The 27,307-nt window shown below is 57.4% G+C and overlaps 1 protein-coding gene across 3 annotated transcripts; it reads right to left on the bottom strand.

Annotated features, from left to right (window-relative positions):
- Window positions 1-298: 298 nt before the first annotated feature.
- SRL (sarcalumenin) lies at window positions 299-27,003 on the bottom strand. Of its 3 annotated transcripts, XM_068146964.1 has the most exons (8): window positions 26,941-27,001; window positions 17,534-18,646; window positions 15,820-15,918; window positions 15,001-15,096; window positions 11,247-11,282; window positions 6,409-6,525; window positions 5,053-5,286; window positions 299-4,012 (listed from the first exon to the last, which is right to left on the bottom strand). In XM_068146964.1, the coding sequence occupies exons 1-8, from the start codon at window positions 26,999-27,001 to the stop codon at window positions 3,201-3,203; spliced, it is 2,568 nt and encodes an 855-aa protein (XP_068003065.1). In that variant the 3' UTR covers window positions 299-3,200. The 3 variants fall into 3 exon arrangements, with proteins under 3 accessions (XP_068003065.1, XP_068003067.1, XP_068003066.1); XM_068146966.1 differs by lacking the exon at window positions 17,534-18,646 and having other exon boundaries at window positions 26,941-27,003; XM_068146965.1 differs by lacking the exon at window positions 11,247-11,282.
- Window positions 27,004-27,307: the final 304 nt, after the last annotated feature.

Here is a 27,307-nt window from a genome sequence, read left to right on the forward strand (position 1 = left end):
CTGGCGTGGGTGGGAGGAAGGATTTATTCCACCAGGGAGGACTGTCCTACACTGAAGCACAAAGTGAAGGAGTAGGGGTTTGCTTTGCCCCTCTGTGCCCATGGCATGGGAAGCCAAGTTGGAAAAAGCAACCAAACAGTTCAGACACGGCCAGCAGGTCCCATGTGAGGGACAGGTATGAGGCCAGGGTGTGGGGACATTGATGGGAGCCCCTGCCTCACTGCCAACCCCTTGGCCACTCCAGCCCTAGCACTTGCACCACACCAGCAGGAGAAACAGAAGAAGCATCTCTAGTGAGTGGGTTTGGAATATACCAGGTTTTATTAGACAGGCTGATGTTCAAGCTGACAGTTTCATCTCAATGCACATGATCACAGGTGTCTACATGGGGCTGCACCCCAGCTCCTGCCTCCTGCAACGCTCCTGAGCAAGACATTCGCCCCTGATGCAGCGGGGACCTGGGGGTTCTTGGCAAATTTCAAAGGTCTCCCTGCTCTCCATTCCAATTCTAGATTCCCAGAGCTCTCCTATGAAAGCTCAGAGAGGTCTGGGCTGGGGACTGCAATCCTGCAGGGACCAACAGTCACTTGGATCTGCAGAAGGAAGCATCTCCATGCCAGTGTCTCCCCAAGACCTCAGGAAGGAGGTCACAGAGGAGCCCCATTCAGAACACAGACACCAGGGCTTTGCACAGGGCATGTGGGTGCTGAAGGGAAGAGGAGGCAATGGGTGCTGGAGGATGAAGCACAGGAACAGGAAAGCAGAGAAGGGGTGGGGACAGTGAACCTTTGGCCTGAGAGCAGCAGTGCCTTCAGGTTCAGGCTGTGAGGAAGAGTCAAATCTCCTTCCTGGGGTAGGGGACCTTTTCCTGGGAGCCCCAGAGCTCAGGAGTTTTTTGGGTACAGGGCAGCAAGGAAAGACATGGCACAACAAAGCACTTGCAGACAGAAACCTTTGGTGGCCTTTGCTCACCATGACAGTGACAGGCAGCAGAACAGCAGAACAGTGAGAGCTTAGCCTGTTTCTGCTGGTGTTTCTATTCCATAAGCTCTTAATCAGCCATGAGGACTAGCCTGGTGGACAGAAGTGAGAGGTGAAGAGGAGCAGGTGACAAAGTGGGGCACTGATGAGCAATGGGATCATGTTCAAGAAAGAAGGAGGAACAGCAGCGGAGGGGACAGCAGCTCTGGGGCAGGTTGGAGACCTCGTGGCGCTGACTCCTCATGAGCTCAGGCCTCCTCTGTGGGCAGTTCTGGCTGCTGCTTTCTTTGACATTCTGCCTTCCTCACTCAGACCTCTGGTCCCCTCTGCACTGCAGGCAAAATCCCTCTGCACAAGCCATGGCCCTCCCCATGCTTGGACGTAGGTTTGGATCTCATCTTCATTGGTTCATGTTTAGAGTCCTACCTCGAAGCAGAGGCAAGAAGCCTGGAAGTCCATTGGCCAGTGTCCCCCCACACTCACCTAGACCCAAGCAGACCTCTTCTTTGCAGTGCCTGGCCTCAGTGCCAGGGGATATGGAGCTCCCACAGACATCCTGCCTTAGCTCATGTCCCATTGGACACATGGAGATGAAGGGTGCTTCCCTTCACACCCTTCCCATCACAACAGAGCCTTCCATTCACAGCTTTCTCTTTCCCTCTTTCATTCTTTGTTGCCTTTTTCTTGCCTCATCCAGCACCTCTACATCTTCTTGTTCCTGCCAAAGATAAGTCCTTCTGCTCCAGAGGTTTCCTGGGGAGCAGCTCTGGCTGTAGTCATTTGGCAGGAGGAAGGAGGAAGGACGTTCAGCAGGTGGGCTCAAAGGTGCCAGTCTCCATCCAGGGCAGCATCTCCCTCTTGGTCAGTTTGTGCTCAGCTCATCATCCAATTTTGCTGACCATAAGGGCCAAGTGACAAGGCCACCTCTAATCCCCTCACTGACAGGTTTCAAGGTTGATTGTCCACAAGGAACCTCACCCTGCTTGGGTGCTTCCAAAGCAATGCTCCTTCTCCTCCCAGGACTGAGAGCTGATTTGCAGAGATGAGCCAACGATGGCTAAAATGGGAGAAGTTTGGTGAACAAGTCACAGAAGTCTGCCTGGGTTGTCCTGGGGAGAACAGACCATCAGATGGGCAAAAGGGATGCAGCTAGTGACCCCTGCTCCTGCCTGCCCCACAGGGTGCAAACCACGAGGGTCTGACTGTGGAAACAGCAACACGAGCTTGAACAAGGTCAAACTGCCAAACCTTGAACCCTCAGAGCCACGCTGGTCTGCAGGCTTGACTTGCCAGCATGGGGTTTGAGGTTGATGGCACATACAGGCACCAAGTACCCTGTGCCTGCGCCAGCCCAGGGTGAGGAAAACCTGCTCACAGCTCCTTGTGAGGCTATGATTGGAGGTGCTGGCCCTCCTCCTCCAGCACAGCTTGGCTCCTTTCCAGTCAACTGCTTCATTTGACATGGACTTGCAAATCCCATCATGGCTACCTGCCTGGAATCATAGAATCATGGAATCGTTTTGGCTGGAAAAGACCTTTAAGATGATCGAGTCCAACCATGAACCCAGCACTGCCAAGTAGCTACCAATGCTGCTGCAAAACCCCCTTCTTAAGGAGAACACCCAGGTGAAGGCTGCAGAAGTTCAACCAGCTGTACACAAAAGGAGAACTCACGGGCCACTTCCAAGTCTCAGGAAGAAAAGTAAGATCAATATCTGCAGAGATCTGTGGGATGTTTGTGCCTGAAAACAGCAGCTGGGTCCTGGCCTCTCTTTCCTTGCCCAGCACTTTGCCCCAGGGCTCCTGGCAATGCCCCAGTTAATGCCACCGTTCTCCCCTGTGCTCTCTTCCGTGCCCACCTTCTTGCTGCCTGCTGGCTTCAGGTATGCAGAGGTTGCCATTCCTCTTCACGCACTCTTGGCACCAGTGAAAAAGCAGCTAGAGTTGAAGCTCAGCGTGCATTGCTCACACTTACAGCTTAAACATTGCCTTCTACTCGAAAGAACAAAGATAAAATGTCAGGAATTCACAGTTTTTATTCTCTTTCTTATGCCCACCCATCTTCTCCTGCCATCGATGTCAATGACTCAAAGTCCTCATCGTACAGTAGCCTTTGCCAGCGTGGCTCTCGAAGGGTTAACAAACCACGGCTTCTTGGACAGATAAGACATAAGCTCATTCACTGTAGGAACACGTGGAGGGTTACATGACACAACACCTTAGGGCTTCCTGTAGCGATTCTTTGGGGTCTCACCGCAGCCAGTGACGTCGCAGGAGAGGACGTTGGGCTTCTTGCCCAGGCCCAGGCTTCCCAGGAGGTCGGGAAGCTCCCGAGTGATGGCCCTCTCGATCTTCTCTAGGAAACACCCACCCATGTAGGAACACTGCTGAGACAGCAGCTTAAAGCTGGTGATGGGGTTGATGCCAAAGAAGTCCTTGTAGGCCTCGCGGTTGGGGAGGTCAAATTTGCTGACATTGGTCTTTGCCAGAATGGACTTAAAGATAAAGAACTTGTCAGGATCCTCCACAATGTCCCTGAACACCAGTTCCCCATCGCTAAAGAAGGTCATTTTGTCCTTGTAGGTCTGCAGGTAGCGATCGACCAGCAGGGCGTGGATGCGCACCCGGATGGCGTGCTGGCGGATGAAGGCGATCTTGTTCTCCATCCTGTTCTCAATCACCTGGTTGAGATCCTCCAGGAGTGAGATCTCTTCTTTGAGGAACAGCTCTCTGTGGGTGTCTGGGTGGTACTCGTGGGGCCAGAAGGAGCTGACGTACACTCTGGGCGGCTCCGTGACGTTGATGAGAGGAGCCAGGCTCCAGAACAAGGCTCCGTAGACCCTCATGAGCTCCTGGGTAGCCAGGCTGTCGGCCTTGTTCAGGATGATTCGGATCTGGGACTCGCGGCCCTTCAGCTGACGGAACAGCATCTCCAGCTCCAAGCCCACGTCCAGCTTCGTAGGGTCAAAGACAACAAAGATGAGATCAGCTCTGTCAATGAACCACTGACACACGTCGTTGAACGGGTAACCTTGAGGAGAGGAAAGAGAGACATCCAGCAGAAATGGCCAGCACAGGCTGAGTCACAGAATCACAGAACTATTGAGGCTGGAAAAGACCTCTGAGATCATCAAGTCCAGCCTATGACCTAGCACCACGACATAAGCTAAACCATGCCCCCAAGTGCAATATCCAATCTTCTCTTAAAGACCTCTGGTGATGGCAACTCCACCACCTTCCTGTGAAGTCCATTCCAGTGCCTAAGCAGCCTTTCTGTGAGGAAGTGCTTCCTAATATCTAACCTAAACCTCCCCTGGCACAGCTTCATACTACGTCCTCTTGTCCTATCACTAGCTGCCTGGGAGAAGGGCCTTCATATTACCTTGAGCCTGCTGTGCCTCATGTCCTGTCTGGGGTGGACAGAGTGTAGGACACAATGGACTTCTCGTGCAGCCTGGAACCTGTTTCTCATGTGCTAAAAGCCCTTCAGAGGTTCTTGGCATGAAGCCCCATCCCTGTGTGCCTGGGCCTGTGACTACATGTCTCACTCAGCCTCACCTCTGAACCTTCCTTCTCCCTGCTGCTGGGCACAGATTCTTGCTGCTCCTGTGAGCAGGTATCAGCCACATCATTGCTTTCCTCAGTGGGCCCAAGGGCGTCAAGAAGCTCTGCTGATCCATCTTGGCACCCCAGGTGCTGCAGAGATGGACTGGTGCTTCTTGGGGCCCTGATGTAGGACCCAGGCAAAGCCTAGCTCCAAAGATGACAAATGGGACATTAAATGCTGAGGCCAACAATCAACAGCCCAAGGAGTCCCCAGGAAACACCTTGATGACCCTTCTGTCTCTCACACCTCCAAATAGCAGGAATGGTTGCTCTAGCTGATGACACCTGGCTGTGTTGCCCAGGTCCCAGCTGCTGCTGCCATAGCCATGGGCACACCAGAGCAACCATCCCCTCAAATGCAAGACCTCTTCTGTACCCTTAGGCTCCCTTTCATTGTGCTGGAGCCACCCTTGGCATCTCCCACTGTTATGGCACCTTTTCTGAAGTCCCCCAGCAGCCTCCTACCTCGCTCCTGCTGTTTGCGGTTTTCGATGATGCCCGGCGTGTCCACAAAGGTGACTCTCTCCAGCAGTTTGTGGGGCACCTCGATCCCTATCAGCTTCTCCAAGAAGTTCTGCCCAAACTTCTCCAGGGGTGAGAAGGAGCGGGCACTGTCAGCAGCCATCACAATGCCCTCGATGGTCTTCAGCTTGGGGCCGTGCATGATGACGGTGAACTCCGAGGTGGTGGGTTCCGCCCCTGCGCAGCAACGAGAGGAGAAGCAGAGCTGTGAAATCCATGCTGGCAGTGGATGTGACAGGGCTGGACCACAGCTAGGTAGGGAGGCCAGGAGCATCGTTCACTTGCCAGCAGGTGCTGGAGGAAGGCAAGCAGTGAGGCTCTGAAATTCTTGCCAAAGCTCTTGAGAAACTGGCAGCAGGGCTGTTTTCTGCGGGGACTGGCTGTTCTGGAAGTGGCCTGGCTGCCCAAGGGACCCTGGAGAACCACCTCCCATGGCCTTCATTACCATAGTGCAGAACTGGCCATGGACATCTACTCTCAGCTGTGAGATGAGAGCAGGAAGGAGAAAAGGGCAGTGGCTTTTCTTCTGGGAGGATGAATTAATAGCTCCACATGAGGGGGGAAGGGGAGAAAACAAAGAAGAGTTGCCCTAGTGGTGTGATGGCTGCTTTCATGGTGGGGGTCAGAAGTGGTGAGCCCTGCACTGTGGGATGGTGATGCAGTGGGAAGAGATGCTCCCCAGCTCCCAGGAGAGGTCGGTCAGGCTCTGGGCCGTGGTGGTGTCACTGCAACCAGGTGGCATGAGCCATGTCACTGAATCATAGAATAGGATCATAGAATCATTCTCATTGGAAAACAACTTCAAGATCATCCAGTCCAACCATTCTCTAACTCTACCAAGGCTGATGCTAAACCATGTTCCTCAGCACCATATCTCTGCCTCTTTTAAACACCTCCAGGGACGGGGATCCAACCATCTTCCTAGGCAGCGTGTTCCAGTGTTTGAGAACCCTTTTAGTGGAGAAGTTTCTTCTAATATCCAATCTAGACCTTCTCTGGTGCGATTTCAGGCCATTTCCTCTCATCCTATCACTTCTAACTGGGGAGAAGAGACCAATCCCCCACCTGGCTCCAGCCTCTCTTCAGGGAGCTGCAGAGAGACAGAAGGTCTCCCCTCAGCCTGCTTACCTCCAGCTTAAACCACTCCAGTTTCCTCAGCCACTCTTCATAATACCACAACCTCCCTGCTGTAAGGAGGGGGATCGGAGAGCAGTGGCTGGGAATCGCTGCCCACACAGGCACGGGCATGCTGGTGCCAGCCGGCCTGGGCAGAGCAGGGAGCAGCAGGGAGCTTGGTACCTGTGTACAGCTGGTAGGGAGTGTCGTCCAGCCCCAGGAGGTAGTTTATCATGGAGGATTTGCCGACGCTCCACGGTCCCAGGAATAGCACCATGGGCTTGGAAGTGATCTCCCCATCTGCAGAGAGGGGAAATAACAAGAGGAAGTGAAGAAACAATAGCCGCCGCCGCCGCGCGGCTCCTTCCCGGCCGTAACGAGCATCCCATCCGAGCGGCGCGGTGCTGCTGCCACCCCTGGGGCCACCCAGCCATTCGCCAGCCAAGGCATCGCCCCGCCAGGGGCACCGGCACCTGTGGGCAGCCGGACGTCGCCGTGCTCTGCGGGACACCCCCACCCCATCTGGCTGATGCTCTCTGAGGTTTGGCCCTTCTTAGACTGAAGGAGGACTTGAAGTCTTTCGGATCTTGTCTGAGTTCGTTGTGGTTTAGCCGGAGTGGTCTGGGGGCTGGCTGTGGGGGGGCTGTTTGAAGGCAGCCGCCGCAAAGCACGGGACCTGCGAAGGAAGTGGCCATGCTGCAACCCGGGGAAACCTCGCACGGAGGGAGCTGGCATTTGAGGAGCAACACTACGGAGCGGTGCTTGGCAAGCGTGGTGCAAGCCTTGTGTCAGCTGCCTGCAAGCCTTACCACCGTACCCCGGCAGAGATCTGACCCCAGCTCGTGGCAGAAGGTTGAGCACAGGTGGCAGAAGGTTGAGCGTAGGTGTGAGAGTTCAGCCCGATGCAGGGAGGGTGGGCTGGGCAGACAGCCCTGCTTTGAGCTTGGGGAAAGGCAGGAGAAAGAACCACAGAGCCCACACCCTTCAAGTGCCACGAGGACTCTGTGACCATCCTGTGCCCACTCTCCTTGATCCCTCTAGTCCCAGGCCGCTGAAGGGGCAGCTGACAGAGTCAGAACAGCCCCTGGCCTGTGACACCACCCCAGGCTGTGCCCAGAATGGCCAGGAGCCTGAGAGTCAATTTAAGCCTAGGTCAGGCCAAAAATGGAAGTAGAATGCACAAGTGAGAACCATCCCCATTCTGTGCTCAGGCTGGGAGAGGACCTGTTTCACAGCTGCCAGCAGGACTCCAGCCTGGAGATAGGCTGAGTGTCACTGGAGTTGCTGGGAGCTGCTGTCAGCCAGTGCTGAGCCTTGCTGCATGGCCCATGACGCAGAGTTGCTCTCCCTGTGATGGCAACAGACCCCACTGCTCCATAGCTGCTGCCCACACAGGTACCAGCAGCTTTCCAGTGAGTCGAGGATCCATCTCCAAGGTGGAAGGAGCTACAAAGCCCACATGGTGCTGAGCTCTTGCTCCCAAGGATGCTGGAGAGCACTGCATGGTAGCTCTGCACCAAATCCATCTAACCATGGGGAAAGGAATTGAATAGGTCATGCCAGCCTCCTTCCATTGCAGGGCCACTACAGAGTCATAGAATCATAAAGGTTGGGAAAGACCTCCAAGATCGTTGAGTCCAACCATTAACACCGCACTGCCAGGGCACCACTAAACCATGTTCCTCAGTACCTCATCTACAGGGCTTTTAAATCCCTTCAGGGATGGGGACTCCACTGCTGCCCTGTTCCAGGCCTTGACAAAGCTTTCAGGGAAGAAATTGTTCCACACCGTCCAACCTAAACCTCCCCTGGGACAACCTGAGACCACTTGCTCTTGTCCTATCACTTGTTCCTCGAGAGAAGAGACTGACCCCCACCTGGCTGCAACCTCCTTGCAGAGAGTGAGAAGGTCTTCCCTCAATATCCGCCAGGTCCCTCAGCTGCTCCTCACCAGCCCTGCTCTCCAGCCCCTTCACCAGCTTTGTTACCCTTCTCTGGACATGCTGCAGTCCCTCAATATCCTTACTGGAGTGAGGAGCACAAAACTGAACCCAGGATTCGAGGTGCAGCCTCACCATGTCACTGGTGGGGATGGAAGTGGGCTGGGGACATCTCCCCATGTGGCACAGCTCTGTCCTTACAGATCAACCCTCCTCCCCAAAGCAGAGCAGCCACATCTGAGCCCAGCCTTGCCCACTGCCGGTTCCCTGCTTGCAAGCTGCAGGGATCTGCTGTTGTCTTCTCACATGGGACAAAAACAGATGTTGAAACCTTGGCCTCGCTATTAATGACTCCTCTGTGCCACTCTGTCGCTGCTGCTCTCTTCGCTCGCCGGCGTTAATTTGGTTTCGGCTCACGGCGGTGATGATTATCCCCTGTGAAGCGGTGCCAGAGGGGTGAGGCGGGTCCCCGCCTGCTCTGTCGTAACGCGCTCCTGGCCAGGCGTGGCTGTGTGAACGCGGCCGGCTCCGCTTTACCGCCACACCTCTGCTGCCGTGCCTCGGCGGGCATTGCTGCTGGCGGCCCCCGTGCCAGGCCACCGACGTCTCACCCAGCTCATCGTTGCTCCTTGCTTCGGGAGTGGGGTGCTGGCACCTCAGGGGCTGTACGGGCAGCACCAGGCTCTGGACCTGTGCCGCTCTCCAGGTAGCACAGCACCTCTGGGGATGCGAGGCCATGCACGAGTCCACCTTGCTGCTGCCCGAGGCCTGGGAGAAAAGAGAGCATCTCCCAGCCGGGAGGGTGCTGGCCTGGGATCTGGCCCTGCCACGTCCCCCCACTAGGTCTGTCAGCACCGATTTGGGTCACCTTGATGATCTGGCCAGGAGAAAAGAGCCCGGCTGCAGGAGGATGGCGGCAACTCCATCACTGCAGCTCTCTCCAGCCACCCTGTGGCTGCTCGCTTTCAGCCCAGCCTGCAGCACTTGCAGCTCCACCTCCAGCTCAGCTCCAAGCTCATCCCAGCTCCAGCCAGGCTTGTCCTGCTGGTTTCACAGCTGCACATTGGTGCATGATCAGTGAGCAGGGGAGGGGGTCTCAAATCTTGCACCCCTTGGTCCTGCTGAAAACCCAGCATCTGAAGCACAGCTTCTCTGAGCTGCCAGGTTTGCTGCAGAGTGAAGAACAAACTGAGAAGATCTTGCACACACCTGGCCAACAAGGCCAGGAAGGTCACATCTCCCTCTGCAGAGTCTGCATTGTTCTGGACCGTTCAGCTCTGGGGCAGGAGCAATTTGAATGCCCAAATAGTTAGGTTTTTTCATAGAGCAGTGGCTTTTTAGAAGGTTCTCCATTGCCAGGCTGCACTGAGGTGAGAGCACTGCTGCTCTGGGGCTGGGGTTAACCCTGGACAAGGCCAGCTCCTTGACTTTCCCTGTCCTTAAGCCCAGCAGAATGGCTTAGTGTCAGGTCACCCCTCTCATGGTTGGAGGACACAGTAAAACCTCCTTCCTCTGCTGGCTAAACCAAGGTACAACCACAAAGGTCTTGCTGTCCCCAAACCACACAAGAAGGATAAAACACCTGAGGACACTCACCCATACTGCCACTGCATCCCATCCCACAACCCCCGTGCCTGTGGCATGGATGCAGTGTGCATGGAGGGTCAGCCAGCTCACCTCTGAAGCTAACAAGACCACGAGTATCCACCCAGCAGTGTCCCTGCAGAGGGGTGAGTGGCTGCAGCCTGCCTGTGCCTGCCCTGCACGCAGCTCACCAGCTGCCTGCCTCCACAGCAGTGCCCACAGAGGCCTGTGCCCATGCCTCAGGGTACCCACACCTCAGGGTGCCCACACCTCAGGGTGTCCACACCTCAGGGTGCCCACACCTCGGGGTGCCCATGCCTTGGAGTGCAAGTGTGGCAGGTATTAGAATATGCTATCTAGAGGCACCACCTGTCAGGCTTCCAGCATGCTGGCACAACAGGGAGCCCAAGGCCCCCCAGGTGCTGGCAGAGTTCTGCCACAGCCATGGATGGGATGTGGAGGAGCCTGTTTCAGCAGGATCCATCAGTGAGGGCCATGGGGTAGGACATGAGGGCTAGAAGGTGGGATTGCCCCGTGCCATATCGCAGCAGGAACGCTGTCCCTGTGGCCCAGCACTGGACAGGGTGTTTGATGGTGTTTCGTGGCCTGTCTCCCAGCTTCTGTTTCAATGGGGGGACATGGCAGCATGCCCCAAGCAGGATGGGCAGGGAAAGGAGCCAACCCTGGCTCCCATGGGGGCTGGATGGAGCCACCACACAGGGGCCAGCCTGTATCACTGGGACAGCTGCTGCAGGCTCGTGGGTTTAAACTGCAGCCAAGAGGATCAAGGGTGGACATTTGGGAAAGATTCTGCTTGTAGGAGGGGGAAGGGCGAGAAGAATCAAAGAATCATGGAATCATTTGTGTTGGAAATACCCTTAAGATCATCAGATCCAACTGTTAATCCATCACTGCCACATCCATCACTAAACCATGTCCCTCATCAACACATCTACACAACTTTTAAACCCTTCTAGAGACAGGAGCACCACCACTGCCCTGGGCATCCTGTTCCAGGGTTTGAGAACTCTTCCAGGGAAGAAATTGTTCCTCATGTCCAACCTAAACCTCCCCTGGCACAACTTAAGACCATTCCCCCCATGGGGTGGGCTCTCTATTGGGCTCCTCCATCTTGTGCTTGTGAGAGATTCACCACAAATGCCTTTGAACTTTGAATAGAGGAATACAAAGCCTCTTGAGTCTCAACTCAAGAGGGAAAGGTGTCAAAGCCTGGGTGAGGTGGGGATTGCAGGAAAGAGGGGAGTTTGGGGTTGTGCAGAGTCAGGCCTGGGATAAAGTGCAGCAGCACACATGCTGAGCTTGGAAAGGGATGGAGATACCAGCTGTGGTGGGTGACATGGGACGTTGAGTCCCAGGGTCTGCTCGCTGCTTGGGAACCATGGCTCAGTTGGGAGAGGTGAGTAGGAAAGCTGGAGGCCAGCGAAGAGCTTAGGCAGTGCTGGCAGCATGCAGGTAGCAGGAGGCAGCGATACCAACCTGTGGCCGAGGAGCCCAGGGTGCGTCCAGGGTAAGCTGTTAGCAGGGGACACGGGGAGAGAGAAAAGGTACCGTGAGTCAAAGGAGGGATGCAGCCACCTGGGTCTGGCCCAGGCTGAGGAGGGAGATGGAGACTGGCCCTGGCCTTCTTGTAGGCAGGAAAAGCCAGCGACGGGCACATTCCCAGCAGGAGAGAGGGAGTTACAGCCTGGGAGCAAGGAGACCTGCAGCTACCAGGAGAAGCACCGAACCCCAGCCTGCCCTGTGCTCCGGCGCTGGGGGAGCAGCCCCAGGAGAGCTGCCGTGTCCAACACATCAACCCAACCCTTCTGCCCTGTGTAGGCTTCTGCAGCAATGTTCACTGAGCAAATGGAGCCCAGCAAGCCATGGTTAGGACAGCCACCAACCCCAACAAGCGTCCTGACCGCCCCAGTGTGTGGCCACCAGTATCCAGCCCTAGGGTGTCTGGTGACAGCCACTGGGAGGCCATTCCCTATACAGGACACTTGCTAATTTGCACATATAAAGTCATTAGGGTCACCAGCATGCATCACAGACTGGCATGACTTCACAGCAAGCTTCTCATCACCAGACTGGGAGAGTCCCTCATGCCTGAGCGGGGGACAGTCCCTGCAGGGTGGCCCCGCTGTGCCCAAGCACAGAGCTGGAGCGTGCCCACACCCATGGAGATGGCAGAGCAGAGATGCAGGAGGGTGGCAGGCAGGGGAAGGGAGATGGCACCTGCCAGGCTGTAACACGCTGAGAGCAGAGGCTGTGGGCTCAGCCCTCTGGGATACACCTTGACAGTTCAGAGCTTTGGGCTGGTGATGGCAGTCACAGCTCCCCAGGAGAGGTGACGCTGGGTGGTTTTGTGAGCTGTGGGGAGCAGAGGGGGTCCTGCAGTCCACCGGCTGGAGCTCATGAGCAGAGCTGGTGGGAAGGGAGACAAAATGGAAGGCTGCTGCATAATGGAGGGGCAAAGGTGCTTGCCACGGTCCCCTCTGTATTGGCTTACACCTCCAAAGGTCACACAGATTCCATGACAGGCCTGCCCTGCAGCTTTCCCAGCTGTCCTGTTCTTCCCAGCCAGCTGAGCCGGCAGCTCTGCTCCCTCCAGCTGCTCTCTTGCCATGGGGGTGGGCACAAAGGGAGAGTCTGGGGGTACCTCCCAGCTTGTGGGAGCACCACTGATGAACACGGTGCTCAGGACAGAGGCACTGCATAGAGAAAGCCACCGAGAAAACTCCCTCAGCTCCACCATGTCCTCACCTGCCTTGAAAGGTCAAGAGGGCTCCCTGTGCCAACCTCTTACAAATCTGCAGGTTTCTCTAATTACACTGCTAATTGGGGTTGGGAAAAGCTGGGTCTGTGGGTATTAAAGACAAACTGCTGGGCTTTGTATTTCCAGGGTGAGGTTGTGTGCTGGGGTATGGTTGGAGTGCCAGAGATGCTTTGAGGAGTTTGGTTGCAGGAGGAAGATTTGTGAAGGGAGCATGGCCAGGGCCTCTCATGGCTGAGCTGAGGGCTGCAGGTGACACAGTGTCCATGTGTCCTTCCTTGGGGCCAGGAAGCTGTGGGTTACTGGCTCTGGGATTCCATCTGCACTTCTGGGAGGGTGCCATGTAGGGCACATCAGGGTGTGCTGGGCACTCATGCTGGCAGCTGACCTGGTAGATGGTTGTCCCTCATGGTGAATTGGAACAAACCATGGAGTGCCCTAAGATGAGGCTGTGAGGAACACCAGGACCTGCTGCCTGTGGTGGGTCCTGCTCAGAAGCTGGATCTGAGAGAGGCCCCACAAGGATGAGCGGTGGTTCAGGCTCTGGGAGGGAGGAAGCCAGCAAGGTCCTGAGAAACACTTGCTGCCTCCCAAGAAGGAAAAAGGGATGTGGCTGCTTGGGCATGGGATGGCTGAAGGGCAGGGTGGGATGTCCTGAGTGAGGAAACAAGTTGTGCACCAGGAAACATGGCAGGGGGCTGCATCCTCTGGCAGTGGACAGCAAGGTGAGGGTTACAGGCTGGGAGCCCACCAGCTGTTCCTGTAACCCCAAATGTTCTCCTAAAGTGCCCCAGGCTGACATAACAGTAAATGTGCTGCCACCAAAACAGAGCAAAGCAGCTTGGAGAGGAGGTGGGAGTGTTGCTGAACCTGGGAGCTCCAGGGTGGAGACAGCTGGGACCTGGCATGTTTAGGCTGTCCTCGCTGCATGGTGAAGAGGCTGTGGGGTTGTGCACTGAGATGCCAACTCCACAGCTCCTGCTGCTCCTTCCCCAGGCACGTGGCAGTGCTGCACTGGTTGGGGAGAGAGGGGACAGGCCAGTATGCTGCATGGGTGACAGCAGCTGTGGGGTGAGGGTACGTGGGGCATCCCTCTCACGTTGGCTGCAGCATGGCGAGTGGCTGTGACCCCTGCAGTTACCCTCCCACACAGCAAGTGGATCGTGGTCCCAGCTGCTGGCAAAGGCCTCCCAGCACAGAGCTCATGTTTTATGAGACCTACCAATGCTCCCTCCAGAACTCCTGTGGGTGGCTGGTGGATAATGTCCAGGGTGCTCTGAGCCTTGAGGGAACAGGGGCTGGTGGTAAGGACTCTCCAGCCCTGCCCCGTGGGTCTCTCATGCTCCCTGCTGGCTCTAAGTTGGAGGTGGGCCGGCTGGGTATGGTGATGTTCAAACCATGTTCTGACCTGGGTTCAGGTGTGCCTGTAAAAAGGGTTCTGCTCTAAGGAGATGTGTCCTAGGGGGTTGCCCAAATGAACAGGGGACTCATGTGCTGGTGTAGTAAAGTTCAGCTGCTAAAGCAAAGTCTGTGTGGAGAGTGCCCTCACCAGGAGGGAGGGCATGGCTCCAGAGTGGATGATGCTGCAGATCTGGGGAGGAGGGAACAAATTCAGGACAAGGAGGGACCCTGTCAGAAGGCTGATGCAGACATGCAGGCCTGGGATGCAGTCAGGAGGGACTCCAGCATACCCCACCTGCCCGGCCTAGGAGCAGGGCACATCTGACCCTGATGCAGGACGGGGCTTGAGTAGGGGCTCACGGGAGAGTTACCCCAGAGCATGAGGACCTCACATTTGGGCATGAACCACCTGTGCTTGGACATTGAGGCTGCTCATGTCATATGGGTCACAAGAGCTACCTGTAGCTTGTGAGTATCTTGGGGCCAGGGTTCCAACTTGTTTTTTCGGAGGGACATGTGGACCGCTGGGGCTCAGCCTAAGCCAATGCTCATGGCCACGGGGACCTGCTCACCTGACCCAATGTGTCTGCAGTTGCCAGGAGGTGGAAACTCTAACTCCCAGTGTGAATGAAGGGAGCTTGAGGGATACCCTGCCCACATGTCTGTGTCCTGTAGTGAGCAGGAAGGATGCCAGCTCTGGCCACCCCCAGGAAGCTCATCCCCAGCCTTGAGAGGTCCGAAGCTTCCTTGCCAAGCCTGTTTCACTGGGCTATGACCTCTGCTTGGCATGGGTACAGGGCATTGATGCTGAGCAGGTGGAGGACTCAAAGAAGACAGGGTTCAATGCTTGGCCTACACAGATGGTCCTGACAGCAGATGGGTGAAGGCAGATGCAGGAATGCCTGCCACTGGGTTCACCAGGGCATGGCCTCAATGCCCAGCATGTTCATGGCCTTCTTGTGAAGCTGCAGGAGCAGACAAACTAACTGATCCCTTCCATGATCTGCTCCCTGTGCTGTTATCTGCATCCCAATGGCCTGATTGTGCTGGAGACACTGGTGCCCATGTCATTACCTGTTATCTCATGCTGCCTCAGCTCATTGTATCTGTAGGAGTGCTCCAGGGGCTTGATGGAGGAGTGGTAGATCTTCCTCAGACGCTGCAGGACTCCTGCCAGGGCAGAAGCATGCAGATGGATGAAAGGCAAACCCCACCACCATGGATGAGTCCCTCCTAGGTGAGCATTCCCTGCAGATCTTGAGGGTGACTCAGCCATGAACCAAAGGACTTGGCTCACAGTTAACATCTTGGCCAAACTGACCCCAGTCATACATTTTGATGCCCCTCCCTGTTAATGTTGCCTGCTGGGCACTGTCCCAATCTGCTGCTGGTCTTGCATGTGTCAGGACTGTCTCTCATGATGCTGCATTGCACTTAACACCATGATGCCAAAAGCCCTCCACCTCGGTGCCAGGCACCCATGGCACAGCCCCTAAGCTGCTGGCTAGAAGAAAGAAGCAGCTTCTTCCACAGCTTAGATTGGAATAAAGATCTGAATGCTTTGTTGCAAGCTGCCCTGGGTTGCTCTGGGCAGCAGTGTGGCTGGCTTGGGTTGACTCACCACCTGCATTTTCTAGCCTCTCTTTCTAGTTCTTGTGTACCCTTGGGGTTGTCCTAAAATATCTCAAGTATCCTAACCCAAGAGCAGCAAAAGGGCTGTTTTTGAAGACAGGGTGTTGCTGGGCCTGTAAGAAGTAAGGTTAAACCCAAAACACTCTAGGGGAAGGAAATGCCATCTTGGGGCAGGAGCATGGTGGCCATCCTGTCCTGCAGGGATCACCTGGACTGGAGGAGCAGGGCACATGAGGCTTGGTGTCACCCAGGCTCCCTCACCTGAGACTTCATCAGCAGGTTTGTCCTCATTCAGCTTGAGGGTGTTCTCCAAGTGGGACCGGTCTCGCTTGGTCGGCTCGCTGGCATCCTCAACCTCTTCTGGAGGAAAAAAGCAAGGAGAGCTGTTACCACAGGAGCTCAGGACCCTGTGTGGGAGCTCAAAGAAGCTGCTGTTGGGCATGGGGAGCACACACCCCCTGAGCCCATGGACCTGCCAGGTGCCTCAGCAGCCGCTGTTGCCTTTGGCATGCTGCATCGTATCTCTTTGGCAAGGGCTTCTGGAGGCTGCCAGGGCTGTGGCTGCTGGGGAAGCATCATGGGCAACTGCTTGTCTCTGAGGAGGGGCTGGCGAGGGCCAGGCGCCTGTGGGGAATGTGAAGGATGTGGCTGGAAGGGCCTCCAGGGGCTGGGGTGCAGCGTGAGCATGTGTGGCACCGGCAGCACCCGCTGCCCCCTGGGGCCTCTGCCTGCTCTGGCAGCTGCAGCCCCCCCAGGACTAAGCCTCAGCGGCAGGCAAGCTCTGCTCTGCCTCTGTGTCCGCTCCTGCACAAAGCCCCACACTGAGCCAGAGGCGGGAGGCTGTGCGAGGCAAGGGCTGGCTCCCGAGAGGCTGGCCAGCCTGACCCATCCTGGCTACCTTGCCATTCCCTCCTGCTTCTCCCACCTCTGCTCCCCATCAGGATGGGGCCCTCTGCATGAGGCCCTGGCTTGGGGTGGTTCTGGGGACTCCACAGCACCATGCCAGCCCTGGGAAGTGAGGCAGAGGCTTCCACCTGCAATAGGCAACTCAGTGTCCTGAGGAAGGGGGCAGAGGTGCCCTTGCCCTGGAGGTGTTGGCACACCAAGGGCCCTGTGCAACTCCAAGTGTTTTTTGATACTGGGAGCTGGTCTGGGCTTTAGTGGGGACCTGGGGACAGATCTGAGGACAGATGTGTGCTGGCTGGCTGGGCTGGGGATGGTTGGGCCAAGGGGGGTACTGCTGAACCCTGAGTCTGTGCTTAGTGTCTCTACTGAGTGTTGGGCTGAGGAAGACCTTTTGACTTGCCAAGTAAAACCACAGAGACCAAACTGGGTTTCCCTTCCTGCACAGATGGGAACTTTTTGAGCTGGAACATTACAGATGAAAGCAGAAAAAGACTTGTCTGGGTCCAAAGGTCACTGCCCAATCCCTGGGCCAAAGTCCACGAGTGTTTGTAAGAAATCAAGGCAAAGGGTGTCCCTCCTCCTGAGCTAGACTTGCATCAATCAGATGTGGCCAGAGCTGGTGCTTTCAGCAACTCACTGAGCCAAATTAGCTCTTCCCACCTGCCCTGTGAGGCACAGGCTGGTGGACAAGAGACCCATCAGCCCTGGCAGCATCCTGCCCTTGCACCACAAAAGGTCTGGAGGACTCTGCCGGTGGAGGATAAAGAGCCTTTAAGAGGTCTGCAGGTGCTGAAAGAGGCCTGGCTGTTAAAAACCTTATCCACGGCCCAGGGGAGACATTGTGGGCTTGAAGAGCACCGAGGGAAACATTGGCCAGCTCCGGTACCAGCAGAGCCTCGATGCCCGCAGCCGGCCCAGCCGTGCAGCGTTAGGGGCAGGCACGGGAAGCAGAAGCATTAGGAGAGGGCCATGCACTAGGCGCGGTTTAATGTGCCAAGCTCAGCTCTGCTGGCGGCCGATAGTTGGTCACTCTCGCTGCTATGGCACACCCACAAGAAAAGACTCCAACCTATCTGGTGGTGCTGGAGCTCAGCAGCAGCTGGGTGGGAGCTGGGGCCAGTTGGGCTCTCTGTTTCTGCCACCGATGGCTTGTCTGCAGCAGGGGCTGGTGCTGCTGGGGGATTTTCCACTGCTGCTGGTGGGTCTTTTGCTGCTGGTGGGTCTTCTGTGGCTGCTGCTGGTGGGTCTTTTGCTGCTGGTGGGTCTTCTGTGACTGCTGCTGGTGGGTCTTCTGTGGCTGCTGCTGGGTCTTCCACTGCTGGTGGGTCTTCTGCCACTGCTGGTGGGTCTTCTGCCGCTGCTGGTGGATCTTCTGCTGCTGATGGCGGGTCTTCTGCTGCATCCTCACAGGGTGGGTGGTGGCAGCTGGCAGTGCCAGACTTGGTTTCTTCCTTCCTACTGGTAGCTGCTGATTTGCCTTGCTGATGGCCCTTTTTGCTGGACACGTTGGCCACTTCCTTGTCACTCCCTTGGGCTCCATTCTCTGGCCCCACTGGCCCTGCAGCATCTTCCTCGGACTCTCCCTCCTCCTCGGACTCTCCGTCTTCCTCGGACTCTCCCTTGCCTCCATCTTCCTCAGATTCACCATGATTATCTTCTTCAGACTCTCCCTGCTCTTCATCTTCCTCTGAGCTCTGCTCAACCCCTTCCTTTCCCTTCTCAGGAGCAGACACTGCTCTTGGCTCCTCCATTTTCTCCTCTCCAGGCTGCTCCTCAGAGGCTCTTTTCTTGGCACCAGGCTCTCCATCCTCCTGAGCATGGAAACCATCTTGTGGGCCAGGCCCACGGTTCCCTTCATGGTGCACTGCCTCAGGAGTGCCCAATCTGGTGGCCTCCCCTGGGCCCTGTGTCTCATCTGGTTCCTCCTGGCCCTTCTCTGTGGTGGCTTCCTCCATCTGTCCATTCTCTGGCCCCAGATCCCCACTCAGGCCACCTGCCAGCTCTTCCTCCCTCTCTCCATGTCCTTCCTCAGTGGTGCTGGGCAAGGAGGTGTTGGCAAGGCTGCCCTCTTGCTCCTCCTCAGGGCTGCTCTCAGCTGCCTTCTCCTCCAGCCGGGGCTCTGCGGCTGGCAGGGGGCTGTGGGCAGCAGCACTGGCAGGGTCTGTGCCAGGGGCGTGCGGCTCTAAACGATGAGAACAGCTCAGTCAGTCTCAACCGCGCTGGCACACGGCTCTCAGGCACCCGCCAGCCCCAGGAGTGCCAGGGTGCCCTGAGGGAGGATTTGTGGCCACAGCCAAGAGGTTTAAACTCTTTCTTAAACCTTCTCTAGCTCCGGCTGCAATTTTCTGTCCCTGTTGCAAGAAGGTGAGTGCAAAGAGATGTTTGCTGGGGGCAAAGACAAGGCTTAGCAGAGACCCTACGGCTGTGCCGGCCACGGCTGCATGAAGGCAGCAAAGCAGCCCTAAAAAATGGGGGGGGGGGGGAGGGGGCGGGTCAGGCATCAAAGTGTAATTCAAGGAGCTATGGGCACTTGGCAGGTGAAAAAGGTCCTTCCCCAGCCCTGCCTCAGGAGACCATTGTCCTGGCTACGGTGGGTGCCTTAGTGAGAGGCAAGGAGGAGGGTGAAGGGGCAAAGGAGAGGAAGAGATGAGGAGTTCCCCAGCTTGGGGCTCAGCCTTTCCACAGACAGAGCTGAGCTCAGCTCAGGGCTCAGGAGCTATTTATTGTGAGTATCCCTTCACTAGGAAAGCATTCACTGTGCTGCGTGGCTGGCAGGGACACAATGAGTTTGTTCTGCAGCCCAGGAGAAGCCATCCATGTTTTCCACAGGCCTCCAACTGCAGTTCAACATCAGTCAGCGGGTGCCAAAAATAAAAGATCACCAACTACCCTGTCTCCGTTACAAACAGTTGCTGCTAGTCTAAATAATCCCCCAAAACGTCTAATGCCTGCATACCAGGGAAGTGTTTCAGAGCAAAATAATTCCTTTGTACTCCAGCTGGCAAGCAGATGCCAACCAGGAAAAATGCCATCTCCACCCAGGCTGTGCTGGGCATGGGCAGCCCTCTCCTCCAGCTTGTGTGACACAGCCATGCCAGGGAGGCATGGGGCTGTGTGTCCAACAGCCCATCAGCAGAGCCATGGCACTGGGTCATGCTGCACTTAGCTGTGGAGAACTGTGGTGGCCAAGCACAGGAAGAGGTGAGCAGGGGTCAGCACAGTGCCAGCCTCAGACTATTCTGCTCACTGCAAGCCAGTTTGCCCTAGGCAGGGATGCTGGGCAGGTGGGAACCACCATCTCTATCCATGCCGGGGCAAACAGTGCTGGGAGCTGGGAGCCCAGCAATATCAGTGGGCTTACACTGGGGATGAGCTATGCCAGCAGCAGCAGCACCTCAAACCTGGCAGGGTTTCCAGCCACTCCCATGTGCAGTCTGGAGGGTGGAGATGTCACCACCACTGCAGCCAAAACGGATGTGCGGTCACCCTTGCTCTGCTCTTGCCAGCCTCCTCTGTCCTTTTGCTGGCACATGGCCCACAGGTGCCTCTGCACTCCCAATTCAGCTCCCAGCCAGAGGAAGATGAGTCCTGCATACCTTCTACTTACCTCCCTCCCACCAGGAACATCCCCTCTCCTTTGGGTCACCTTCCCCTGAGACCCCTCAGGGTGTTCAGCCTGCCACAAGTCACTCGAAGGAGGAAGATGCTACATCTGACCTGAAAAGCCTGGGGTGGCTGGAAGCCAGCTTTCCCCTGCCCGCCTCTTGTGGCCTGAAGACCAGCCTAGGTCTCCTGAGGGTGCCTTAGCTGATGGCAATGGGGACAGTTTCATTTTGGCCCCAGAACAGCTGGTGGCCTGGAGGGCTGGGAGAGAAGCGTGGCTCTCCAAGTCAGCATTTTGGGGAGGCTCGAGGTGGGTTGTGGCGGGAGCAGAGCCAGAGGTCTTTGTGTCGCATCTAACCCAGTGCAGGGCAACAGGGAGGCTGCCACCCAACATGGCCAGACACAGCAGCAACCCCAGCACCCACCACGAACCATCCCTCGTGGGAGAAGAGAAATCTTCCCCAGGAGCTCCCAGTGGGGTGTCCTGCCGATGTGCTAGTCACAGGCTTTATTTCCTGTGACCTTCAAGGTCTTATATAAAGTCCCTCTCCCCTCTCCACCTCCTTCTCTCTCCTGTTTCCCCTACATGGTCTCCAAATCCATCCCGAGGCGAATTGTGCTGATCTGCAGATGGCCGGCCGATGAGCAGCGAAATGGGCCGAAGGTTACGGGCTTAGCACCCTCGGCGCGTCTGCCGGAGGCTAAAAATACCTCGGGGCAACTGTACGGGCGGGGACCGGGAGGAGCGGCACGGCGGGGCGCGGCCGGCTAAGCCCCGACCCCCGCGGCCGCTGGCCCCAGCCCCTCGCCCCGCTGCCAGCCAAGGGTGACGTCCGCACCTGGGGCCGGTCCTGCGGGTCCCTGTGGGCTCCGGGAGGGAGCGGGCAAGGCCATGTTGTAATGTGACACCGGGGCTCCCCTTGTTCGCGCTCCGCATTGTGCCAAGTGCCTGGGTGGCATCAGGGAGGAGCCCTTGCCCTGCTCCCCTTGGGGACCTGCCCTCCCAGAGGGACCCTCACTTGTGCCAGCCCTGCCCGCCCCCAATCTCCTGCCCGTCCGCAGGGCTGGGAGGGTTGTCAGCTCCCTGAGGACAGCTTCCCCAGCAGCGACAGCACCCTGGGGCCGGGCTGTGGGGACGGAGAGGTCATGGTGGGGCTCAGTGTGCCACAGGCTGGTTTGCACCCAGGAGATGCTGGTGCAGGAAGAGCAAGGAGGGCTGCTGGGGGCTGAATGTGACCCTGCCGCCGTATCCCCTCCATCCCTTCATGGAGCCTTACGGAACGGCAGTGTCCCGACGCCTAATCTGGTCCTCCAGGAGGGACAGCCGGGGCAGGGGCTGTCAAGGAGGGACAGATGGGCACAGGTGGCCCTGGGAGGGGACACGCTCCCCCTCCAGCAGAAATAGGAGCCCCGAGCGTGGGGCCTTTGATACCCAGTGCCGTGGGGATGGCTTTTCACACGCCCCCTTCCCCTTCAGTGCCCAGGGCAGCGATCCACCACCTTCTGTAGGTCCTGCTCTCCCCTTGTCCACCCAGTGGGGTTCTGGGGGAAGCTTGCAGCTCAAACCTGTCTGTCCTTTCCTTTTGGGGGAAAGGCAAGGGTGAACTAGTTGCTTTGTCCTAGTGACACCCCTTCAAACCTCACAGAAAATGGCTGGACCCAAAAGAGCTGCCTGGCACTTCCCAGGATTTTCCATGGAATACATCAGTTGTGCTACTGGACTCACTGCAGACCCTCTCTCCCCCTCCCCATTTCATGGTGATGTCCTTGACTGCTGAGCTCCATGGGGTCCCCATAGCCATCCCTGGTGCTCCTCCTCCAGCATCATGAACCTGACACCCCAGGACTGAGACTGGCTGGGGACCTGACACGAGTTTACCAGGTCTTTGGCAAGGGTTGTCCCCTGCCTGCCCCAGCCACCAGCCCACACCTGGGGGTCTGTTAGGGATGGAGTCCAGCACCCAGGGATCATGATGCCCTGTGCTGCTGCCAGCCAGTAGCCTGGCTCCTGGGAAAAGTCAGTTGAGGTGGATTAGCCCTGTGGGCCTGACCTTACTGTAACCAGTGACTCCATCATGGCCAGGGGAGGCTAAAGCAGAAACCATATCCCTCACCCATACTCAGGCCTGGGCACCCCAGTCTTGCACGTCCACCTAGGGCTCTCAGTTGGAGCACAACAGAGGATGGCATCTCCTCCTGACTGTTCCCATGCCTCTATGCCATCCTGGCAGAGCCCAGTGCCACTGCTGAGCCTTGCAGAGGAGCTGCTGGTGTTTCATTGCTCGTGTTTCATATGGAAACCCTTCAACAGCCTAGCTCCAGCACCACTTTGGAGCCAGCCAGGCCGACATCTTCAGAAAGTGGGAGAGGAAAATGTCCCAGAGTGGCTCAAGAAACCTAGAGGACACAAGCAGGAGAGTGGCTGAGGATGGGCTTGTCTCCCCAGACCCTTGTGCCTCCCAAGCCCAAGATGCCCACCACAACACCCCATGCCAGAGGCTTCATGATCCCAAAGCACTCGCAAATATTTCCCTTTATTTGGATGCAGAGACGAGCAGGGCTGTAGGGAACATCTTTGTCAGGCTAACAGAACCTCATTAGCTGAGGAGCTTTCAAGTGTGGATGAAAAAAAAACTCTGAATTGATTTGATTTCTATAAATAGCTGGCTAGAAGTGCTCGGTATTTTGATTAAGAGAGGGTAAAGAAACCTCACCAGGATGCACCAAAGGGATTAGAACCAGGCTTGGAGCTTTCTAAATATAGAAATGAAGGCAGGGAATCACTTCTGGGGGGGTGTTCTCGAGTGTCTCCCCACTAGGCACCCACCCTAAGGATCTGGAAGGAAACTTGAACTCCTGACATACAGAAGACACAGGGTGGTGGAAGATAAAGCAGCCACCACTGCCTGGCCAAGGGAGATCTGGGTCCATAAGTGAGCAGATGGTGAGGACCCAGCGTGTATTTCGTCGCAGGAGGACGCCACAGTGTGTGAAGGGACATCCCTGTGGTGTCACTTGTGGGGTCCACAGCCCAGGGAGGTGCTGAATCATGGAATCATAGCTTTTTTGGGGGTTGGAAGAGACTTTAAAGATCATCTAGTTCCAACCTCTCTGCCAGAGGAACTCCTGAGAGGTTACACTGGTCCTGTCCCTGGGCCTCCAGCAATGGGAGGCTTCCCCAACCCACCCCAGGCCTTCCCTGGTGGCCCCAAGGAACATCCTCCATGCACTCAGTATGAGTCTTCCCAGGTGAAGGTTTCCCATCCCTCTTCTCTGGTCATCCCTGGTCACCTGGGCAAGATAAGGGAGAACCCTTGGACTTGTCAGTCTGGACTTAAATGACTGATGATCCATTGTCCTGCAAGAGCTTCAGCTCCTTGGCAATATCCAGGGAAGAGAGAAAGCCTGGCCGTGCCAAGCAGCAGCCTCCAGCCTCAGGGGTCTCACCCACACCTCCAGCAGCAGGACCTCCAGCTCAACCATCAACAGGGATGGGGCCAGATGGCTCCAAGGCCCTTTCCATGGTGTGCATGCACGAGCTGGAAGTTGGGCAGGGTCAAGCTGGCACTGGGTCTGTGCTGCCACTGTCAATATCTTGGACTGACTCAGGGTGCACAGCTGGAGACTCCCAGGCTCCTCTGTCAGCCCCCAGCAGCACACAGGCTCAACCCTGCCTTGAATTGTCACTTAGGAGGGAATGTCCCTGGGGGCTGAATGCAGCCCAGCCAAGCCCTGCCGAGGCACCAGGACCCACTGCTCTTCCCATTCCATGAATGATTGACCACCTCTGGGCCCACCAACTGGGCTGGGCCTTTGGCTTCCCAGGGAGCTCATGCTCCCAGCCTTGGTGAGTGGGGACATGGCAAAAGTACAGCCCACCAAGTGTTGCCCCTGGGCACAGCACAGCCCTCCCAGCTCATGGGGACCCACTAGTGCCCCTGTGCCACACAAGTGAGGTGTCCCAGCTGCCCCGCCTGCTTAGCTGTCACCTGCACACCAGGACAGAGATGGCTGACCGGAGGGGGCACCACAGAGCCCCCATGAGTGCTCTGTCCTAAGCCCTGAGCTCAGCTGGGGTAATAAAACCAAAGTGGTGGAGCCCACCCCAAGATGTTCTGTCTTCAGAGGTGGAATCCACCCTAAAGTTACTCAACCCAGGTGACAAAGCACAGACAAAAGGTGCCATGTCCTGGGTAATAAGGAACACCCCAAGATGGCATGAGGGCATCCTGAGGTGACACCTCCCAGGCTGAGGCAGGCTGAGGAGTCCCAGAGGCAGCAGACTGTCCCCAAGAAAGGTCTGTGCCAGCCCAGTGGTGCCCTCTGCACTTGCTGCAGGAGGATGCCAGTTCTCCAGGGCTTCCCTCAACACCTCGCCCATCTTGGAGGTGGTGACAGCATGGCTTGGCATAGCCCTCCCACTCAAATCTGTTATGGCTGGAGGGGGCCAAAGTTCCCAGGGCAAAGCTGCCAGGCACAGTGGCTAGACACTGCCTCAACAGTGTCTGCATGGCCCATTCCCAGAGGCCACAGGAACTCCCTTTGGCCACCCAGCCTGGCAGGAATGGCCAGGCTCTGCCCAAGGTGTGAGCATGGGGAGCAGACCTTGCTTGGGGCAGGAACTGGGATGGAGCAGTGGGTGAGTGACCTCACCCTGAGTACGAGGGAGCTTTGCCAGCCCAGCCACGTGGGTCATGGGCTGCCATTGCACGAGCTCTGGCACAGAGCACTTCCCGCCTCTAGTTCTGGGAGCAGTGACAGGGTCCCAGAACTTGCCCTCGCCCCAAGGACTACACTTCCCCATGTGTCAGTGAAGGTCCTGGGTTCCTCCAGCCTTCTCTTCACCAAAGGGTGTTCAATGGGAACACCCCCTCAACACAAACCACTTCCTGCACCCCAGAGGAGCCAGATCCCAGAACCTGTCTTGGCACCAAAGGAAAAGCAAAACTCCCTGAGCCGACCCCAGCGGTCCTGTGGAGCTGAGCCATGGGCAGATGTGCCACTGCCTGTGGCTTTCACCCAAACCCACAGGGCTGGGGTAACACATGGGATCCCCATCATAAGCAGGAAGCACCAAGGCTGAGGACATGGGGAGATCCAGCCACCCCTCAGAGCTGGCTCTGGGGCTGCAGACCCCAGTGAGCCTCCTGCAGGATGGGGGATCCCAGGACTGGGCTGAGGAGGTGCTCAGCTGCATGCCTGGCTCCATGACATCACCCAGGCTGCTCCCTCGCTGTCCGTCACAGCTCAGGCCACTGTCTACAGCTCTGAGGACCTTGCCAGCCTCAGCAGAACCAAGAGGTATACTGGGGGTTCATGGTGATAAGCCCCTCATGTCCGACAGTGCCACCAGCCTCACCAGTAGTGCCATCAGCCATGCCCATAGAGGAGCTTTCCATTCCCCCGCCCCATCCCCAGACCCAACCCACATCCCCACGGAGATCACCCCACCATCGATGGGTTGCACTGTAGGCCCCCAAACCCCTTTGTTCACAATAATGGTCCAAGATGTCCTTAAAAGGCCAAAACTCGGTGGGGCCAGGGGTACTGGGTGCTGGAAGGCGGCAGCTGCAGGTGCCCATGCGCAGGGCCACAGCAGCACGGGGCAGGGGGGGCCGAAGGGGGGCTGCAGGGAGCACAGTGTCCCCTTACACGGCTGTTTCCATACTTAGCTGTCCCCCTCCCGGCAGCGTGGCCGCCGGAGCCCGGCCAGGCAGAGAACCAGCCCAAATTAACTCAAGGGCAAGCAAGGGTACCGGCGATGCCACCCCACCACATGGCCCCAGGGGACACCCAGATGGGGACAGGGGTGCTCAGTGGGGATGGGACAGCCTGAGGAAGGGGGTCCAGGGCCACCCTAAGTGCTCTCTTGCTTGGCATGTCCTTGGTTGTGGGGAGAGATGCCCCCACAAAGCAAACAACCCACCCCATTCTGCTCCAGCTATGAGGTGCCCCAGTGCCCTAGCAGCCCCCACTCAAGTCCTCACAGCCTGAAACCACTTCAGCACCCATGGGTGACTCTGAACCTGGGCATGCTGGTAGCCCCTGCACCTCCCTTGGCTCTGAAGGGGGGACTCCAACCCATATCCCCACTCGCAGCCCCTCCTGACCACAGCCCCCCACTGCACATTTTGGGGTGTCTCTGCTGCCCTGGCATAGCTGCTGGAGAGCTCAGATGGCTGTACCCCTACCACCCTGTTCTGCTTCTGGCACCCACCCAGCACTGGGGTGCAGGCTGGGCTCACTGGGTACCCCAAAGCCTCACCAGCACCCACAGCCCCACTGCTATCTGCAACCCTGCAAGTTATCCACAGCCCTACGGGCACTCACAGCCCCAGTGAGCACCCAGAGCCCCACGGGTGCCTGCAGCCCCACAGGCACCCACAGCCCCACAGGCACCTGCAGCACCACAGGCACCCACAGCCCCACAGGCACCCACAGCCCCACAGGCACCTGCAGCCCCAGTGAGCACCCACTGCCTCAACGTGTGCCCACAGCCCTGCTGGGCACTCACAGCCCATAGACACCCATGGCCCCACAGGCACCCACAGCCCTATAGGTGCCCACAGCCCCATAGCCACCTACAGCCCCGTGGGCACCTAGACCCCCACAGGCACTTGCAGCCCTGTGAGGACCCCCAGCCCCACAGGCACCCCCAACTGCATGGTGGGGGCACAGCTCCCACAAGGTCCCCATAGCCCTCTGGGCACCTGCAGCCCCATGGGGACCCTGCAGCCCTGTAGGGACCCCCAGCCCTATGGGCACTCCACAGCCCCGTGGAGAGCCACAGCTCCATGAGAACCCAAAGCTTCACTGGGACCCCCGCAGCCTGCCGAGGACCCCGCAGCCCGCTGGGGACCCCGCAGCTCGTACCTGCAGTACCGAGGAGCAGGAGCGAGGCCACGCAGCAGCAGAGCAGGTTGAGGCCCTTCATGGTGGCTGCCAGGAGCTCCCTGCCGCTCGCTGCCTCTATTTATATGCAGGCAGGCGTGGGGCAGGGCAGGGCAGGCGGGCAGGCAGCTGCTGCATGGCCGGCACAGATGCTGCCACGGCTCTTCTGCTCCCAGGGGCCCTGGGGATGGGGACAGGGACAGGGCATGGGAGCACCACTGCTGCCCCCCCAAAAGACTCGTGTCAAGGGTGTGATGGCAGGGGCCTCCTCCTAGCATGGGCCTTTGGGGTGGCACTGCCCATGCAGGGTCATGGCATCCTGCTGGCATGGAGTAGTGGAACTTCTTGG

Source organism: Melanerpes formicivorus, unplaced genomic scaffold, assembly GCF_026170545.1.
Source record: "Melanerpes formicivorus ecotype bairdi unplaced genomic scaffold, bMelFor1.0.p_v2 SCAF_14, whole genome shotgun sequence".
In the NCBI taxonomy this organism is placed as follows: Eukaryota; Metazoa; Chordata; class Aves; order Piciformes; family Picidae; genus Melanerpes; species Melanerpes formicivorus.

Excerpts from the sequence above, each read along its gene's own strand:
- SRL (XM_068146964.1), bottom strand. The coding sequence starts at position 27,001 with ATGAAGGGCCTCAACCTGCTCTGCTGCTGCGTGGCCTCGCTCCTGCTC. Across the intron at positions 11,283-15,000 it reads GAGGCAGCATGAGATAACAG|CTTACCCTGGACGCACCCTG; the intron begins GTAATGACATGG and ends CCCTGCTAACAG. Across the intron at positions 4,013-5,052 it reads CCGCAAACAGCAGGAGCGAG|GTTACCCGTTCAACGACGTG; the intron begins GTAGGAGGCTGC and ends CCTCTCCTCAAG.